At 39.6% G+C, this 20,572-nt stretch overlaps 1 protein-coding gene across 1 annotated transcript in view; it reads left to right on the forward strand.

Annotated features, from left to right (window-relative positions):
* The window catches only part of NCOA2 (nuclear receptor coactivator 2), a 177,729-nt gene extending 159,323 nt beyond the window's left edge, over positions 1-18,406 (forward strand). Inside the window, exons 19-24 of the mRNA XM_018079524.2 lie at positions 331-408; positions 888-1,125; positions 2,844-3,021; positions 5,314-5,512; positions 11,206-11,295; positions 14,311-18,406. Coding sequence (XP_017935013.1) covers positions 331-408; positions 888-1,125; positions 2,844-3,021; positions 5,314-5,512; positions 11,206-11,295; positions 14,311-14,322 — 795 coding nt within the window. The 3' untranslated portion in view covers positions 14,323-18,406. The remainder of the gene's footprint in view (positions 1-330; positions 409-887; positions 1,126-2,843; positions 3,022-5,313; positions 5,513-11,205; positions 11,296-14,310) is intronic.
* Positions 18,407-20,572: the final 2,166 nt, after the last annotated feature.

Below are 20,572 nucleotides of genomic sequence, written 5' to 3' on the forward strand. Positions count from 1 at the left end.
AGGATAAGGTCTAATTTGGAGTAAACCTCAACAGTCCAGTCCCAAACTGAAAATGGACAGGAACTGTGAAGGAAGTTTGGTATAAACAGCTTAGTGCCTGTGTTAATATTTCTCTGGTGTATTATCTCCTTAAGAAACAACATTCTGTGTGTGATAATAGGACTTGAGGAGGAAAATTAGTCCCTGCTTGAATATGTAAAACTAGGCCTACAGACCAACCACTTGGGGAAGTAGATGTGTATAACTCTGGATGTAACACCTCCCTTTTTCTCTTTCCTTCTAAAAACTTTTGGGTTTTGTTGTTGGGGTGATTTGTGTTTTTTTCTTTAGAATCGGCAGCCACTGATAAATCAAATCAGCAGCGTCTCCAACATGAATCTGTCTTTGAGACCTGGAGTGCCAACACAGGTGAGAGAAATACCTTTTAAAAAAAAAGAAGTCACTTTCTTTTTTTTCTTTCTTCCTCTAATATAATATAGTAGTAATACTATACAGCAAATACATTTTCAATACAAATAGTTTACTGTTTTATTTTTCCCGTATTTACATGGGACAGGTAGTTGTTTACTAAAGATATAACTCCATTTTTAACCAAGCTTCTAATTTCCTAAAGGTACTGTTTTTTTAATGAGCTACTCTATTTGCAATTACAAATTGCTGCAGCCTTAAACATGCCAGTATTAATTCATTTAGTGACTCTTGCACTGTTGGAAGTCTTTCCTGACAGAAGTATTAATAGGATTATTTTCTCCTGCTTTATATTATTGTTAGTTGTGTGATGGGGGGGAAAAAGCTGGAATCTTCCAGATTGCTCTAGTGGAGATGCCTCCATTGGTGAGGTTGCCTTGGAAGGGGTTGTTGATGGGCGGCGATGGTTCTCCCTGCAGGGCCCTATCAACGCGCAGATGCTGGCACAGAGGCAGCGGGAGATCCTGAGCCAACACCTGCGGCAGCGGCAGATGCAGCAGCAGCAGCAGCAGGTGCAGCAGCGGACACTGATGATGCGAGGGCAAGGCTTGAGCATGACCCCCAGCATGGTGGCCACCGGTGGCATACCAGCAACCATGAGCAACCCGCGGATCCCGCAGGCCAATGCACAGCAGTTTCCGTTTCCTCCAAACTACGGTACTGGTCCCACCCCATCTCAGAGCATTTGGGCAGTCCTTAACTCCCCCGTGCTCCCCGGTGCTGGATCCAAGCCCTCTTCCCACAAGCTCTTGCCTAGCTCCCTGGGAACAGTGTGAAGCATGGGGGTTTGGACCCCTTGGGAGTCCTTAAATGCAATATAGTGCCTTTCCACTTTCCTAGCCCTAGTACGACTTATTTTCCAAGCACCATTCTTTTTTTTGAGCAATAGTAGAAGTGTGTGATGTGTATGTTTGTTTATATATAGATACATACAGCTAAAAGTGGGTGTGCACATGCAGACCCATATATGTGTATGTATTTGCTTGATGGACTCTGAATTTTGACTGAATTAAACAAACCAGTATATCTGATAAAAGTGCAAATGAAGAAAAAGATGTGAATAGGTATTGATGAAAACCATAAAGTAACCTGAAGCAAAACCGTGTGTAATTTTTTAAATTTTGTTAATGAGATATTGCTTAAATACTAGACATATTTTTCCAAAAAAGAAATAAGTTCTTCATGTGTACATTATAATGTAAAATTAACAACTAATTATTGAATTTAAATAATATAAATTAGTTTTAGATAAGGCATTCCACTCCCTCTCCTTAAACCTGTGTAAATATACTAATTAATACCATTTTCCTCGTGTGTTTCACAAAGCTGTGTACCACTTTGTTCTGGGGGTGCATGGGGCAGTTACCTCCATACAGTTATTGTTATACAGCCTCTTTATTTATACCTATTGCATAAGTTATACTGTAATTATATTAAATAGTATGTTATGTGAAAGTTCTGCTGCTATAACCAATTATGCCCATCCAATTCTAAATTTGGTATCTACTCTTAGTGATCTGTTATCCTTTATGCCAGTTTCTAAAAGTAATAATATTTCATAGTATTACTTTCACTCCATGTATTTGTAACTGCTTGATGAAAATGAAGAGATGTAATTATCGCCATTTTCTGATATACCAAAAATACAGAGAAGTTAAGTCACACCAATGAATATAAGAATAATTTCATAATACCTTATTCTTACCCCCTCATTGAGCAGCTTGTTTATGTTCAGTATGCTATTTATAATGAACTTAAACAAGACTAAAGTGACTTGGTTTATAACAAAATTTCTGCACACAATTGGCATTTTACAGCCTTAATTAGGTTTTCTTTGCATCTAGATGATTTTTTGATTTTACAGAATCATTAAATGCTTGCACAAAATGGCACTACCTGTTTTTGCAGGGACAGAGAAACAGCGATTCTGAGGTTTTAGGAGTTTTAGAAAAAATTGGAAATTATAGCCTAACTGTTAAAAGGTGGTACCATGCAGTCAACGGGTCATGCATAACTTTCACCAAAATGGATTTACAGACAAAAGCAATATGTTTTATTTGTTGTTCTGAATGCAGTTGTGGGGAAGCGGGGTAGGGAGTCACCAGTGTTTTTCTTTAAGTCTGTAGAGAGGAGAGACCACTTGTGTGACTGGGACAGGCAACCAACATGCCTACACAAAACAATTTTTTTAAGGTTATACATATAGTATTAGTTGATGATGTTTTGCTTTAAATCTAAATCCCACATTAAGATACAAGGTTATAGGTTCCAGGTGATATAAATAGGACTGTGTAAAGACATATCAACAGGTATGAGCTCTTGGCATGTTTTAACTCTGCATGTACAGTGGGTAAATTTCTTGTTTTCTTCTTCAGGTATAAGTCAGCAACCCGATCCAGGCTTCACAGGGGCCACCACTCCTCAGAGTCCACTAATGTCACCAAGACTGGCTCACTCTCAAAGCCCCATGATTCAGCAGTCTCAGGCTAATCCTGCCTATCAGTCCTCTACGGAGATGAATGGGTGGGCACAAGGGAATATGGGTGGTAACAGGTAAATCCAGAACAAAACCAAAATGAACACACAGAGTAATGGGGTCATTTACAGTCTACACTTATTTATGGGCTTGTTTTATGTAATTGTTAGTGTGTTTGTTGTTAACTATTTATCCTAAAAGAGATTTCTTTTCAATTTGGCTTGACGAATTGGTTTAAATTCTGCCTTCCTACAAGGCGAAGTGAGTGCATAGCTAAAAGACCTATATCCACACAATGCATTGCTTCGTCTGTGGTAACTGATCAAACACTCTGTGTCCTTAAGAAGCACCTCTGCTGCACAGTGAACTCCATCCCCTAACGTTTGTGTGGATGCATTTCTTCTGCATACAGTTTTCGTGTTCTGTTCCCACACTGCTTTCCACATGGCTGCGTCAGCTGAGCCAGAGCCTGTGCGTTCCCTACTGCTCTGGAATTGCGGTGACTGGATTATCACCTCCCACTTTAAATGCTGGAGTGTAACCAGGTTCAGCCCATTAGTGCTTGCACATACTGGAGGTCAGCATATAATTTAATTCCCTGACAGCATCGTAGCATGCCTCATGCATGCAGTCACCTTTTCAGTTGAGGCCCCCGCCCCAGTTGGTATAGCTCTAACAATCAGTCTGTCCAAATCAAATGGGCTGGATGTTGAAGACAGCAGTGAGCTTCCAGATGGCAGTGATCTTTGCCTTTCGTTGGAAGACGGAAGGAAGTATCAGGTACAACCTGTATCACTTAACACTGGGGTGCACGCAGCTGTCTCTAGCACAGTGCTTTTGTCATCCTGAAGTTCTCAGGCTGTTCTTATTGTCCTAGCCCAGTGACAAATCTTTTCCCCACCAGTTGACAAAGATTTAATAAACCCAAACCACCAGTATTTTATTGATGAGGCTGATCCAAATGAAGTACCCCTTAAAGCAGCTGATATATCTCTTATCCTCATCCTTGTCCATGCCCCATCCTCACTGTCTTCCTGAAGCATCTGCAGGAGACATAGCTGCCACTGTCATGGCTTCTGCCAAAAATGGCACAGGGGCAGCTTGATAAGACTAGTGGTTGGCTTTGTTAAACTGCAGCTCTACAGCAGAGGCATGTCAAATGTGTTTACACAAGCCACTGAGTATTCACAATGATCTGTAGTGTACTATTTCAGCCATCCAGATAACAACTTAAAAATGGGGTTAGGTGGCCTGAAAAGACATGGAATTGGAAGGAAGAGAATGGTGGGATTTTCAGAGTTTGGTCCTGTGCCCGGAATGCTGTTGCACTCTACCAAGTCTCACAGTTCACAGCAATAAGCCTACTGGAGGACCCAAGTGCAAGGTTGAGTGTTAACCCTGAAAGATTTCCTCAGCTGTAGGAGCTGTGGGAGCAGTGCTTCACGGGGCAGTAAAAGTTAGCCATGGATACAGAGGTGGTTACCGTGTGCCATCTGACACACAGCAGCCCTTCCACAGTCTTTCAGGCTAATGCAGATCCTCTAAACTGACACATTGTCAGTAATAATTCCTTCATTGACTGTTGGATTATGCTTGAAGAGTAGAAAAGACTGGTACGTAAACAGCAAAGTGCATTTTAGGAAATGTAAAGAAGTCTCTAATATAACTTCCAACATAACGAGAAGGAAGATACTATCCAGAAGGCACTTGACTGAATAAATGTGGGATGAGATCTTCCACAGTTCTCCTCCTTAAGTTGTTCAGAAAGGCCTTAAAGGAACACAGAGGATAATTGTCTTAGACTTTATGTTGTTTCTTTACGGTGCCACATTTTCAAAATCTGATGGTAAGATTTAGTAAATAAATTTCTGCACAATCGCATGTCTATATTTGTGAGCCCACTTCCCCATAATTGTATGTGCAAATCTGGTATTCATATGTGCAAGTAGATTATTTTGCAAAAAAGAATGTTTATTAGACTAGCTCTAATTTCAGCTCAGCACTCCTGTCCTGTGCTAACACTGGAGGGAAAAAAAACTGTTTTCCTTTCCCTCCAAAAATTACTTTAAAATACAGACAAAGCACATTTAGACAGCTAATTGGCTGTTACTGCATGTGCATAACAGATTTGTGCTCTGCCATAGTTTCACACGCAAAGGCATGCATTTTTGTGCACAGACATGGGACCTTAAAGTTTAAAAATCTATTCCATAGACATTAATGCAGCTGCAAACTAGTTTTTCCTTTGAAGTTGGAATAAATGGCAGTATATACAAATTATAGCTTAAAATATATTAAAAAGAAAACAGTTTCTTAGTGGCTTCAGCATTCTAAGTCTGACACATTGCTTTTTCCATTCCTTGCTGTAGCATGTTTTCACAACAGTCCCCACCACATTTTGGGCAGCAAGCAAGCACCAGCATGTACAACAATAACATGAACATCAGTGTATCCATGGCAACCAACACAAGTGGTATGAACAACATGAACCAGATGACAGGGCAGATCAGCATGACCTCAGCGACCTCTGTGCCTACATCAGGGTTGTCCTCCATGGGTCCTGAGCAGGTGAGAATTTAAGGATGTGAGATGACAGCTAGAGGATTTGCTTTGATTTTCGGTAGTTTTTCAGCTCCACTGTGTTTGGCTGTAACTGCTGTAAGCCATTATGTTTCTTTTACTAGTTTTCTTGAGAAATTACGATGTTAAAAGGGCTTTGATTTTAGCTCTGCACTCGAATAACCAAGGTGACCAATGAGGTAGAGAGCACTTTTTGCATCTAAATTTCCTATTTTGACCTAGCACCACTGTAGCCAACATATGTAGTTGCTCCCAAACTTCTGTGAAAGTGCCTGCTGATCTAGCTCCTGTTCTTGGTAGGTAAGTTTCCATAGCACAGTTGCAGTTGCTTGTTTTTCCAGCAGTGGAGGCGAGCACTGAATGGCAGGCAGCTGTTTCCTAGAGAAAAAAGTGAAAGACGCTGTCATGGGCAGGGTGTGGAAGATGCTTCAACTGCCACAGTGTAGTACCAGACAATAAATAAGGCAATCAGCTTCAAGAACTAACTGTCTGGCAACTTCACAAATACAAAATCCACATTTTTGGTAATGTGGTGCGTATCAAATAGGTTGCTGACTCAATAGATAAGTAACCTGTTCTTTTCTGCCAAGAGAATGTTTACAGACTCACTGTTATTTGAGACTGCTACTCAGGGTATCTGAAATAAGAAAAAATAACATTTCTGTTTGTTGATCTGCAATTAAGCTCACACAGTACATTAATAAGTATTTGACAAACAAATCCTCTTAATTAACAGGTTCATGTGTTTGTCTCAAAGCTGAACTCCAATTTGTTCAAAACACAGTCTTGAAATTATGGAATTTTCTTAGAAATATTGGCAGGAAAGTACCTCTTGTGTCTTTGGGCAGCATCTCCTGCTATGGCAGACAATATCATAAACCTTTTTTGTGATACTATAATGTTCCAGTTTAAAGCTGATTATATTAATGGGTTGTTAATGTATGTCCTTTTTCCAGCCTAAATTTGATAACAGAGTATTTACTTTTCCAGTATTGTCCTTTACCTTAAATAGCTCTTTTCTTGTATTTTAGAAAGATTCTATCAACATAATTGGGGGTTTTTTGGTTGATTAGAGATAGCTGGATTATTTTGGTTTGGGTTTCTTGGGATTTTTCTTGCAAGACAAAAAAGCCACAGTTTTTCAACCTATTAGGCTTTAAATTTCCTTTCCTTTTCTGCACCTGTTCTGGTTTGAATCAGTCTTTCCTAAACACCAGAGCCATGTGCATAACACTAGTTGTTCCCTGTTTCTCTTGGAATACTCTGACAGATATAGCTGCAGATCACATTTGTCTTTTACAGCTGTTACATACTGGTGACTGAAAGTCATTTTGATACTCCCAAATCTGTCACCTTCTCTGATATTCCCAGTTGCTAAGCCCAGTTGTAGCAGACTTTTTTTATTATTATTAGTTCCCAAGTGCATACAGTTGCACAAATTTAATGTAGTAAAACAATAGTAAAATGAAAAAAAGAAAAGAGTGGAGATTTAAAGGTGATGACCCCTTCTGATTTCTCAGGGTACCTATGCAGCATAATTTTTCCCAAGAACCTGAATTGAGAAACTGCATTGTAAAAAGAGATCTGGTTTTATTTTGAAAATTTCCATGCAGGCTACTGTTTCCACAGGCACAGCTGTCACACTGCTTTTCCTTCCTGTTACACTACAAGATCTTGTTTCAAGATAACATTTATCTAACTTCCAGTAAACTGAATAGGCTGAGGGGTTTTTATCCATCTCAACGTTTGTTTTCAACCCATCAGTCCCTTTTGTGGATCTACTTTAAACTCCATTGTTGTAACCGCCTTCTAGAAGTATGAACAGAGTAACCAGAGACAGCTTGTAATCCTATCCACGAGTTACCTTGATTCTGTTGGTGACAATGTCACACTGAAGCCCTTATGATATCCCCAAATTCTCCTCAGCACATCCTACATAGATGAAACCTCTGTTCTTTGTTCCCAAATGTATTGCCTCCCTTTTGTCTCCATGAAATTGCATTTCTTAGATGGAGTTCATTTAAGCAAAGTGCCATGGCTCGTACTGTAACAGTAACCTGTTTTCCTTCTGATTTACCACCCCAGCACTGTGTCATCTGCAGGCAAATGTTTTATGCTTCATCTAGGTCAGAGGTGGCCAACTGACAGCTGAGGGGCCACTTCTGGGCCATGAGACAGTACTTTTTAGTCCTCAGGAATGTTTGCTATGCTGCTTTACATTTCCTTTCCTGAGAGACATGAATAGCTAAAAATCTATATTTGAATACTAATATTGACACTTTTGGTTTTTCTGTTTTCAGTGCATAGGGTTTTTTTACTATTTGACATCTTTATTTAGCAATTTACCTAGACTGTGCTGGACTTTTTCTTGTCACTGGTGGTTTTCAAAGTGACTGTGTTTTCTGTAATTCTACTGACTGTTGCCATTTCATTCACTCATTGGGGTTTTCTTATGCTGTCACCTACACTTCCGTTTATTTATTCAATGTCATTTTTTGTTCCATAATACATAATTTGAACTTCTCATTGTCTGTTTCTAACCACAGTGAGTAACAGTGATCACACTGCAAATGTATTCTTGCTTTTGATAGTTATTAGATAGTTATTAGATAGTTATTAGATAGTTATTAGATAGTTGTGGAAGATGTATTACCTAATAGTAAAAAGCTGTGCCTGGACTTATTTACCTGGTAAGAAGCAGGTATATTACCTTTGGTACTAAACAGGTTTGGTTGACTCTGTCTCCTCTCTCATTGTGGCACTATGCTGTATCATACAGATGTATCCAGAGCTCAGAAATACTAAGTTAGATATTTATCTGCTCATACTTGTGTATCTCCACCTTCTCTTGTTTACTGTCTGGGCTCCCAGCATCACCAAATAAAAAGATTACATTCAAAATGGGCTTGTTATTTATGATACTTAGAGGCTTTTTATGTATTTGAGGAATGAGATCTTGTCTCATTATCATCTTCTCTCTTATAGTTACATTAAAGCTCTTCAGGCTGCTCTTAACTAGCATTTCTTCTAGGAGGCTGCTACGAGGAATGCTGAAATGCTAGCTGCCAGTTCTGCAGGTTCCTTCTGTCCAAAACAGGACAGAATGCCAGCTTCCCCAGGCATCAAGAAAGTAAACCTTCTGGTGTTCCACCATTTGCACATCTTACTTTGTCCTTGACTTCATGACAGTACTCTCCAGGCCAAAATTATAATGGCATCTAAGAAGAGTTATCTTGAAACAGTATTTTGATTTTGTTTAGCATCCTGGATGAAAGGAGCTCATCCAGGAGGAATGGTAGGAAACTTTTCTTGTTAGACACCTTGTATATAATTCTGCTTTATTAGCAGGAGGCTGTATTAATACACTTTATTGCTAAGGAATTGTAAACATCTTCAGTCTTGTTTTAGTCAGATTTCACATCTGATAACACCACTTGACTTGTCTTCAGAAAATTATAAAAACCCTTCCATTTCTCTGTCCTTCCCCTTACTTTTCTGATTTTTATTGCAGTCAGAAAAGTTAATGTGTGAATATGGGGTGTTTTAAAGCCTTCTGAAGCAAATGTATTCATATAACAAAATAGTACTATATTTCAGGATTCTTGCATCATCACTAGCAAAGAGATTCCGTTAACAGGAACTTCACTGATGCCTTTGCTACTTTTGTAGTATGCAGCCTGGAACCACCGTCCTTTTCTATGCCTGTCCTAAGTGCCATGAGGCAAATCATGCAGCCATCTTTTTGTTCCAAAACTGCTGTTGATTCAATATACAATTAATTTATTTCTGCTTTTGATTTTTACCTCCCTTTGTCTACTGAAAAATCAGAAAAGGCATTTGTACTTGTGCATTCTGTTGAATGTTGATCAATATCAGAAAACACTTTCCAAACCTGGATTTTGTTGCTTAGTCAAATGCATGTAGATAAACCTGCAAAACTGCCTACTTTCTTTCTGAATGAATGAAAGAATGAATGAATGAAATAACGTGGTTCTCTTCCATCCTGATTTAAATTTTCACATTCAGATTTAAAAATCTGCTCACTCATACTAAGGAGGAGGAAGGAAGGATCACTAGGAGGCTTGCAGCACTTAAACAATCAGTTTCTTCAGAGTTGAAATTCCTATGGCAAAAATATTTTAAATTTTTAACCTTACCCATTGAATTGTAGTCTTATCTCTGGCAGCATTTGAAACTCCTTCTTTAGGTGGTTGCATGTAATTGCATTTAGCTTTGCACCATTTTTCAAAATGAAAAGCGAGAGAAACAACAGTCAAGAGGATCTGAAATGAGAAGACTTTGGTGTGGTAAATTCAAGACAGTCTTCCTCAATGAGAGAAGATTGAGACAGGACTTCATCAATGTTTATAAGTATCTGAAGGGAGGGTGTCAAGAGGATGGAGCCAGGGTCATCTTGGCAGTGCCAAGTAATAGGACAAGAGGCAAGGGGCCTCAGGAAGTTACACCTGAATATGAGGAAGAACTTCTTTACTGTGCAGGTGATCATGCATTGGAACGGATTGGCCCAGAGATGTTGTGGAGTCTCCCTCACTGGAGATATTCAAGAACCATCTGGACACAAGCCTGTGCCATGTGCTCTTGGATGACCCTGCTTGAGCAGGGAGGTTGGAGCAGATGACCCACTGTGGTCCCTTCCAGCTTTACTCATTCTGGGATTTCTTGATTCCCCCCATGCTGCAGCAGGTTGCTGTAGCTGAAGTGAGGTAGAGCACAGGCAGAATCTCCTCTCCTTGGCAACACAAGTCTCCTAAAGGGCAGGTGACAGAGAAAACGTCTTTTTCCTTCCAGCAAAATCTGGAGGGTCATATCTTCACTGTTATCGCATCCATCTACTCTGAGGGAAGTAGCAGTGAACCAAATCAGCAAAGACTGTGGAAGATGTTTCTCTCCCCGTAAAACTTCTAAGGAAAGCTGGTTTTTTCTAATATTTCAGAACCTTGCTGAAGGGCTCTGTTATGTATTTTATACCAGTTCCTACATGGTGAGACGAATCCTTTGACTAAGAAAGCAAAGCTGTAAATTTGGCAAACCACTCTTTTCCACATAACTAAGCATGACAGACGCTTTGGTTGTGCAGAAATGCACAGCTTCAATTCTTTCCTGTGACTGTGTTCAGAAAATTGTGGAGACCATCCCTTTAGGAAAGCATGCCATTGCACGTTTTCCCTTTTAATGCTATCTCCCATTGCTTACAATCAGAAAAGTGTCATTAAAACTAAGTTTGTATAATTTAGCCTACATGTTATCTCATCAGGCTTTGAAAAAATTGTGTGGTGGCTTGCAAGCAGCAAAGCCTTGTGTTATTGAGGTTAGGAAAGTAGTTACATGTTTCTGCTTTCAGAATTTTCATAGCAGGGATGTCCTCTTCAGATAACACTGACCTAATTTATGGAGCCTGCTTTGTAAAACATGCACAAGGGTCATAGTATCAGGAAAGAAATCTTTGTTGTTGACTGTGAAGCAGAATAATATGAGTCAAATACATGCTGTGCAAGGAGGATGCTTGGCTGTACAGTCACTTCCCTGGTTTCAGCATCATCTCAGAAGTAGGTGTTGGTATATGCAAGTAGTGTAGTGGTTTATAATGCTTCTTTTTAACTCCCAGCCCTCCTCCCACTGTATTTTTTAATTCATTCTCCTTAATATCTTGTTACCAACAGGTTAATGATCCTGCTATGAGGGGAGGCAATCTTTTTCCTAACCAGCTGCCTGGAATGGATATGATAAAGCAGGACGGAGATGCAGCACGGGTAAGAAATGGCCCACAGAGGCAACAGAACGATGAATATGCTGTGGGCTGGAATGGATACAGTATCTCTTTACTTGCAGGGTTACAAGTGCCCGGGGAAATATTAATTGACGTGAGGGAGCCGCTGGCATCATAGGCACAGGGAGGGAGGGAGGTGGCCGCGGTGAAGCGGTGCGGGGCAGGCGCCATCTAGCTGCAGCTGCCGCCGCTGCCCCCACTCCTCCGAGGCCTTCCTGGTCAGGGGCCTGGCAGGGCTTTCTGCTTTTAGAGAAAAGAAATTGGAATAATAGGGGAAATTAGGAAGATATGTCTGAAAAGTTATCAACATGACTGAAAGTGAAGAATGTGAAAGTATTAAGGTGGAAGTAGCCATACATGTGTTTTATTGTATCCCTGTCTTTTTTGTGTGCGCACGTATTTAAAACCTCCCTTTCCACACCTTCATGGTTCATGTAAACATACAAGTGTCTGTCTTCAAGAGTGGGGGACCTGTGCATAAAGAGTCTCATTTGCAACTATTTTTTGGTCACTTTGATGATTAATAAAATGATGCAGAGTGTTCTGCTCTAGTAGAAGCTGTCATATACCAAAGTGTTTCTAGAGAATCATGGAATGGTTTGGGTTGGAAGGGACCTTAAAGATACCCAGTTCCAACTTCCTGCCGTAGCCAGGGACACCTTCCATTAGACCAGGTTGCTAAGAACCCCATCCAACACTGAACACTCCCAGGGATGGGGCATCCATAACTTCTCTTGGCAACCTGTTCCAGTGTCTCACTGCCCTCACAGTAAAGAATTTCTTCCTAATATCTAATCGAAACCTACTCTCAGTTTAAAGGCATTTGCCCTTGTCCAGTCACTACGTACCCTTGTAAAAAGTCCCTCTCCAGGTCTCTTGTAGGCTCCTTCAGGTACTGTGAGGCTGATAGAAGGTTTCCTACTTAGTGCATCCCCTAACAAGTTAAATTTCATGTGCTAAAAGAAGCCCAATTGTCAGAGAAGAAAATACGCAGGTACCACTGCGGAAAGAAAGGGAATAAGGCTGTTGAGGCAGAAGCAGACTAAAGGAGGAGGTAGATTTTAAATAATGGTTGAAGGCAGAAGGAAAATAGAGTGGATGTGACAGAAAGGGTGTAAGAGAAGATGGAGAGAATTCACAGTGCCGGTGGAAAGAAATAAGTGGCATTACTTTAGGCAGGGAATCTCTGGGGTGTAAAGTTAGAACAATGGAGTCAGTGCTGTGACAATAAGATGGACAGTAGCCATGCATGACAGCAGTTTTGTCTCACCTGAAGAAAAGGAACTTCTTAAAACCTTGAATTATTTTGTAAAGGTACATTGGACTGCGCTCCGTGATTTTACTTTTTTTCTACTAATGTACCTCTGACTGTCAATGAAAATGTAGATGATTTATATACACTATAAATACCTTCTACTAAAGCTTTGAACTGTAATAGAGGTTAAATAGCTACTTTTTTCATGCGACTGAGCTACAAAATACTCCTGTGTAACTTTGTTTTAATAAAGTTCAAGCTCTGTAATTAGAAAACTGAGAAGAGAATCAATGTGCAATTTTTGCAGTGCACAATTTTTTCCAAGTTGCTGGCACAGTGGAAGTGTTTATTTAGCATCTTTCTAGAGATACTGAATGCTAAATGTCCTCCTCAAAAATAAGGACATCTTTGTATTTTCACTTGTGTTTCCCACTTTATCTTCAAAAACCACTGACAGGGTCCCTGAGATGGCTCTCAACATCTTAGAAAGAGGAGTTAAAGTTTAGTTTGTCCATATTAGTCAGGGCATGAGGGATGTGAGTGCAGTGTCTTTGTGCTGTGAAGAAAGGAGGAGCCAGGATCAAGACTCACTCTGCTGCCCATAGCTGGTTGCCCTAAGTAGCTCCAGCTGCACCAGCTGGGCTGGGAATAGTGGATGTACAAAACATAGGACCTTGCTTTCCTGAATTGCGGGATAGTTCATGACGCTGACTTTGTCAATAAAGATACATTTCTAGGCCTTGTGTGAATGCAGAGGAAAATGTGGTGAAGTCAAAAGCATGGTGTAGGCAGCTTCCAGAAGGCAGCCTAGCAGCATGCACATGGACAGGTGAGAAAGCTGCCTGCCACCAGCACTGTCCCTGAGCAAATGGGGCCTTCCTCATGCATGGCCGGAGGCTGCAAGCGAAGAGCCTCTTCACTGCCAGTGTCACAGGCTACAAGTGAAAAGCAACCCCAGGGGAGGAGGAAAATGGGTTTTGGCTGGATTGACTCTCTGACCTGACTGGCCACAGCACCCCATGGGAGCAGGCCTTTGCAAGGGAAGACAGAGAGGCACAGATTACAGACTCTAGAAGGGACAGTCTTAAAACAACTGTGAAAACCACATCCTCAGGGTTTTTTTAAATAAGAATGTACAACTCAGCTGAAACCAGTTTGTACTGTATTTCTGTAAAGACATTGCGAGGGTATTAAGTATAAGGTAAAGAACATCTCTAGGGATCAGTAGCTGAAGCTTTTTTACTTTTTTATTCCCTTTTTCTTTATTATGCATCTTGGAAGGAATAGTGAACTAAGGCCGTTGTTTCCTTTGAGGGTGATGCAGCAGTAACACATAGAGATTTTGCACATATTCCAAGAACAAGACTTCTCTTAAACCCTATTGCCATGCTGTTAGTTGGAGTTTTCAAGAGGGACATGATCCTGAGTTGTTACAATATCCATGATAATTAGAATGAATTAAGGACCTAAGAATGCAGTGAAATTAAACCTCTACTGGTATCACTGAAATTAAATAGCAGGTCAGTTGTATCTGTGTACACAAAGGATAGTTTAGCTTTATAAGTTCCAATTAAATTTCAGGTTTAAAGTATTACACCAAGTATGGTTGACAGTGGGTGTTGCACTCCAGCATCCCAAATCTCATTGACCTATCCATCTTCACCACCTGAGCAGGAAGAATTAATTGGGTTTTTTTCCCCTATTTCTCTTTTTTCCTTTTCTTTTTTTTTTTTTCTTTTTCAGAAATATTGCTGACCCTAAGGGTGGTTTGGTTGCTCCTTTCTTCAGCTGACTGGGCTTATGGCCCCAAATCCTTACCAGTTTGAAGAGCTGCGTCTGTTTGTCGTGTCCCAGCTGAGCTGCCAGCGCCGGTGGCGGCTGCCTGCTGCCGACAGGACTCAGCCCTGCCTTCCCGAGGGGAGCCGGGTGGTCGTTGCCGAAGAGCAGCCTCTTCTTTGACAGTCTGAAGCTAGAGTACAGACAGTTGCTCAGTCTGTTCACTGCATTCACCTTAGTGCAACTTAGATCTCTCCTGCAAAGTAAATGTTGACAGGCAATTTTCATAAACCATGTCAGATTGAATGTATTTAAATGTATGTATTTAAGGAAAAACGACCATGCTCTTGTTCTGTTTCTGTTTAGTTCTAGACCTTGGGGGTTTTTTTGCTTTGTTTTCCCTGGCTTACTCAGTCTGGTGCAAAGGATTCAGTTCTGTCTGAAAACTGGTGTTTTAGACTAAGGCCTGCATTTTGGGGCGGAGAGGAGGCATGGAAGAGGGCGTAGAAGCAACGTTTGGTACATACAGAGACCTTCAACGAGTGTGTTCCACTGACAAGTCAAAGATCAACTGATGCAGAAAACTATACAGACCAATTTTGAATGGGGTTAAAGTTGTAAAACAGATGAAAATTACCCTGCGAGAGGGCTGTTTATAGGGGGCGTTTTGGTTGGGTTTTGTGGTAGTGTTTATAATGCAAGTCATGAATTCAAACATACAAGTGGGTTACATTTTCATTTAATTAAATTCCTAACAATCAGCAAATCCTGATATTTTTTTTTAACCTGACTCTCCTGACCTCTGACATCTTCCTCTTCTTTCTAATAGAATAAAAGAACAGGTTACTCCGTTATTTCCCTAGGTGTGTTTCCAGCAATTTGGACAACCAGTTACTGGATGTTGAACAGCAAAGTTCAATGGTAATGCATGTACTGATTATGGTAGTGGCAGAATTGGTGCATAATATCTAAGATACCTGCTTTAAAGCATGATAATTTCTGGTTCCCATCCCCTTAGCTGGGAAAATAACAATTCCTGTAATACCTATAGCAGATATCACTACAGACTTCACCACTATTGTGTGTTTCTGATTATTTCAAAGCAGTGTGAACTACGAGGACGTTTTGTAAGGTACATAAAATCCAGTTTATATGTAAACAAGCAATAATTTAAGTTGAAAACTTAAGTGTTTTACTTGTATAATTTTTGTGAGATATACATGTTGTGAAGTTGATTCCAAATGAGGTACTTCAGTATTAAATTAGATATCTTCTTAGCCGTGTGTGTCTCCTGGAAAAGTGTTTTGTAAAGAATCACAATGCCTTGATTAGACCTAATTTGTAGGCTTGAGACTTCTTATTTTCTAAACCTTGTGATTCTGCTCATAATATCATTTAACTAACCTATATTATATGCAGCCACTGTAGGAACCAATTCTTGATTTTTGTACGTTTATATCCTTTCGTAACAAATCTTAGAAAAACTGTTACTAAACAGGCCACTGTTAAGGCATGTTGGTTTTTTTCCTTGCCCACTGTGGTTGGAATAATCTTTTCTTATACTGACATCAGTTTCTGAGGACTTGAAATATTAAGAAATTGATGGATTTGACCTCTGTTTTCTTTCTGCTGACTCCTAATTGTCATGGTTTAGGAATGGTACTTCCCAATTTAGTGCTCCCACTGAGACTCTCCAAACCATGCTCATAGCTCGATGGGAGGCACAGAAGGTAAAGATCATGGGTTAAGAACAATTTACTGGAAACAGCAATGAGATAAGAAACAGTAACAGCAACAGTACTAATGACAGAGGGTACAAGAAAGAGGCGAACTTATCACATGGACAATAGACAATACCGACTGCTCCCTCCACCACACTACGCTGACCCAGAAGAGAGCCCTTCTCCCTGGAAGGGACCCCCTTCCTCCACCCTGCCAATGACATGAGGTGGTATAGGGTCCTAGCCATGCCCTCCCCTGGCTACTGCAAAAATTAACCCTGCCCTGGCCGGAACCAGGACACCGATCCACAAACTTTCTAACCTGAACACAAATTTTTTGATGTAATGTAAAATGCAATGTGTTTTATAATATCTCATCAGCCTTGCCTTTTGGGAGTAAAAGGTTTGTTCTGTTGCTGTTTAATTTGTTCTGGTATTCAGGTGGGAGTTCAAATAAAATAGCAGCTATTTTATGTTGAAGAAAATATGATAAAGGCTGTTTCTGTGTTTGTCCCTAAGGAGGGCAGTGTCACCATTCTGGAGAAACAACATTTTTTCAGCTGCCACTGTTCTGTTACCAAACCAAACAGAATATTTAGTCAGCTGAACCATCCTCTGACCTGCTGATGGGAAACCAAAGTAACCATCAGCCCTAAACTCCACAGCCTCATTACTATAACATTGGTGTTAAACTTGCATTATATATCTGACAAAAAATATTTATATAAGAAGTACATAAATTTGAAGAAATTAACTTCATCCACCACTAAGTGTAAATGGGTTTTAAAATAATTTTTTTTCTATTCCATTCTTTTTCGGTTCTTAACTGTAACCTCTGCAGATAGATTATTCTTTTTCACAGTGGACAAAATAGTTTAAATTTGTCCTGTTTCACAACAGACCTGCAAATGCTTATCTGTAGTGATTATGATACTTCATCATCCATTGCCATTTTGAAAGAAAGGAGATTGTACCTATCACTTTGGCTCTGTTTGGGTTCATTGTGACTTTTGTCGTCTTCTAAGTAATGAAAGAGAAAAGTGAGTGAAGAAATCTTCTGATCATATTGATCACTATAGAAACAAAAAAGCCAAATCAATTCCCTTCATTATCAGTATTTTTCATCCTGTATACAGTAAATTTGTTGGAGAAAGTACTTGGATTTTGTTTGACAGAACAATTTATCAGTGTTCTACTTACATTACTAAATGTGAAAGGCGCATAATGTGAAAAATAAGCATATATACATGGTCATGCGACCTGTTTAAGTGTTCATGTAATGTGGTAAGTTTAAAAAGTGAAGTGAGCTGTTTTGCTACAAGGAATTAATTTGTACTCGATCCTTAAAATATTGTCCCACACCGGTATCCCTTTGGGCCTGTATTAATTAAAAGCAATGTTTTTGCAGTTTATACAATACATTTTTTAATCTTTGTTTAAAAGCGAAATTCATATGGGCTTAACAGATTAAATGGGTGGCACAGCTCCACTTGCAGAACCCAAAGATACACAATCAGTTTTGAAATGCAACTTAAGCCATTAATTGTTGGTGTGAATTTAAAAGTTTTCTAGTATTTGTATGGTAGTATGCTGCCTAAGAGCAAAAGCATTCTCTGCACAAAAGAAAATTTACTGTAGTGGCTTTGATTTTAATTAGAATTTTCTCCCTGGTGTTTCTTTGTAGACTAAAACAAAATCTTTTAAGTTTCTTACTACAGGTAAAAGCTATGTGCAAGAACCTCAAAATGCTAAAATCTAGCATAATGCCTTAGATCTGTTTTTAAGTCTTGTATATTCCTACATAGCTGTCTGATGTATTATATTTGTATAGTGAATTGTGTACAATTTTGGAATAAGTGCATCATCACTTAATCTTTATGTTGTTCAATAGAGATGATGGACACATTACTTCAAACATTTACTGTCATTTAATTTTTTTCCCTTTATGTCATTTGTGGGTTTTATTTGTACAGTTCATCATGAAGTTGCATCTGAGATGTGTGTATATGAAAAGATTATACAAGGGTAAAATTAAGCAATATATAAACTATGGTTCTTCAGGAGAAAGCTTACAGTGTTTCAGGTTGTGATTTATTTTCAAAACGGAGTTGACTCTGAACATCACTTTGTTCACCTGCATTGATGTTTGTATTTCTAGTGTTAGCAGTTTATGCAAAGGTAGATATATTCAGAGAAATTTTAAATACATTTATGCAAGTTAATATTGCTTTGCTGATGCTATTTGCTTATTTGATGTTAAATAATGCTATTGTAAATAAAGAATTCTGTTGTTATTGCATCATTTAATAAATTTTAATGCCTTCGGGTTTTACATGGCTTTAGAGATTTCAACGTGTTTCTGTTGTGTCTTTATTTGTTCATAGAAGGGTGTAAGATGTAGCACTAAAGCACTGAAGGGTGTAGATAGATCAGTAGGTTCTAAAAAGGCAGCAGGCTTTGTTAAAGGCTTTTTTATAGTCCAGCTAGTTGTTACTTGCAAATCCTTTCATCTTTATAGTGCTATATTAACTGAAAATGTTAATCTCGTGGTTTAATGTGAGAACAGTTCATTATGAGTACTTTTTTATATCAGTCAGGATGAAATGGGCATCTTTCACGACAGTGTCAGCAGAGGCAGACCTCAAATGATGGGAAGTGGGGCTGAGTAGAGTTATATGATCTTGTTCTTGCTATGCCAAATGGTGAATTTAAGACAGTTGAAAAAGTTTGATTGGTCAGTTTAAAAAAAAAAATTAATGAACTACAAGGATTGGTTATCAGAATGACCGTATGCTGTCTCTGGGAAATGAATGAGGCAGAAAAGCTATTTACATTAAAAATTTTAGAAGCTAAAGTTATTCTAAAGACCTTCAAATACTGGTAACCTTTCACCATTCCTACCAAAACAAGACTTATCCTCTTGGCTTCAGCAAAATTATGGTAGTCTTTGGATATAAGGAAAATAATGCCACATTAAAGAAAGCAAAGAAGGAGGATGTTTCTTCTCAGTGTGAGGTCAGAAGCAAGTAGAGAAAACGTCTGTCTAGTAAGAGGGAAAATGTTTCCAATCAGAACCTTACCTTTAGACATTATTATAATTTATTAATATTAAAAAAAAAAGATACAACAGTTTTAGTAAGACTCCTGGCATCAAAATGTGACAAGCTAATGATGAGCTCTGATTAACTGACTTTATGAAAGAGAAGTACTACCTTTTGCTTTCTGGATCAGCCTTTGTTGACAGAGACCAGTGCATGTGACATAAGGACCTGACATCATGGCAAAAGAGACAAAAAGTGATGCTGCCTTTTGAAGGTCCTTTTCATGGTAAACTGCAGACTAGACTTTTCACAGAGACGGAACAGGGATGCCCAGAGATTTTGCATTATTCCCCAGCTTGTTTCTCACTGCTTATGGTTCTCCATATGTCACTCCCAGTATAAAAGGAGGGCTGTGTGTCATGCTGTGCTTGGGCTCAGGCCATGTCAAAGGAATAGAGCAGCCTGTGGTATCTGCCCTCAGCCTTGGTTCTTGGACTATGAAGTGCAGAGGTAGAGATGCCAAGTACTTGACAGCCTCTTGACCAAACTCACGCCCCATCCCCTGAAACAGTAATCACAGTGAAACCTTCATGATAAATTAGTTCTTGTACTGAAGAAAGCAGAACCAAAGGGCAGCCCTGAGTGCTTCTGTTGGCCTTGGGCATGTAATGGGTATATATGACTTGCATCATCTTACCTTTTTGAAATCCCTGCTGGAACTTCAGCTGAGGGTTGTCTGTAGGCTCCAGCACTGTGGGGGGGCTGCTGAATCCCAGCTTTTAATACAGGTCAGTCCAGAGTCCCACTAAGAGTTCCTACTCTTTAACTGGCTAAAAGAGGGAAGAACAATCACAAATTGATGAAGTCCTTAAAAGAGGTAGGTCAGGAAAGGTCCAAGTTGGAATTACAGTATGAATGAACCTGTATGAATGGTGGTCCTTCAGAGATGGGCACTGAGGTCTGCACCGCTTCAAGATAGGCTTTTGGGACATCTCTCAGGTGCAAAAGAAACCACACCAGCAGTTAAAGATTCAGATGGTGCGATGGACCTCATTAATCCTTTCCTGACTTAGGTTCCAGTCTAAGCTTTCTTTTGTTACTGCTGCTAATGACTCCAACCTCAGCCAGCATGGTGAGCTTAAGCTAGATGTTGTAAACAGGAGTGACCACTCATCTTTGTCTTCTTCCCTTCAGTCTCTCATTTTGTATACTTACCATGGGAGTGAAAAAAGCACACTTGATTGCATTGAAGGATTTAAGCTTAAGAAGCACTTTGGAGTCCAGAGGACGTAAGATACCCCAATTTTAGTAGGTTGTATTTTTCAGTTGGTATGAGGAAGCCACCTTCTTTCTGAATAAAAACAGAATCCCAAATTAGAAGTTTGAGAGACTCTCGGGGGGGAGAGGGGGGAAATTAAGGATCAAGTAGAGGATCTTAAAGGACAGTTAGAGAAATATTTGATGGTG

Source organism: Manacus vitellinus, unplaced genomic scaffold (genome assembly GCF_001715985.3).
Source record: "Manacus vitellinus isolate BGI_N305 unplaced genomic scaffold, ASM171598v3 scaffold_1_pilon, whole genome shotgun sequence".
NCBI lineage: Eukaryota > Metazoa > Chordata > Aves > Passeriformes > Pipridae > Manacus > Manacus vitellinus.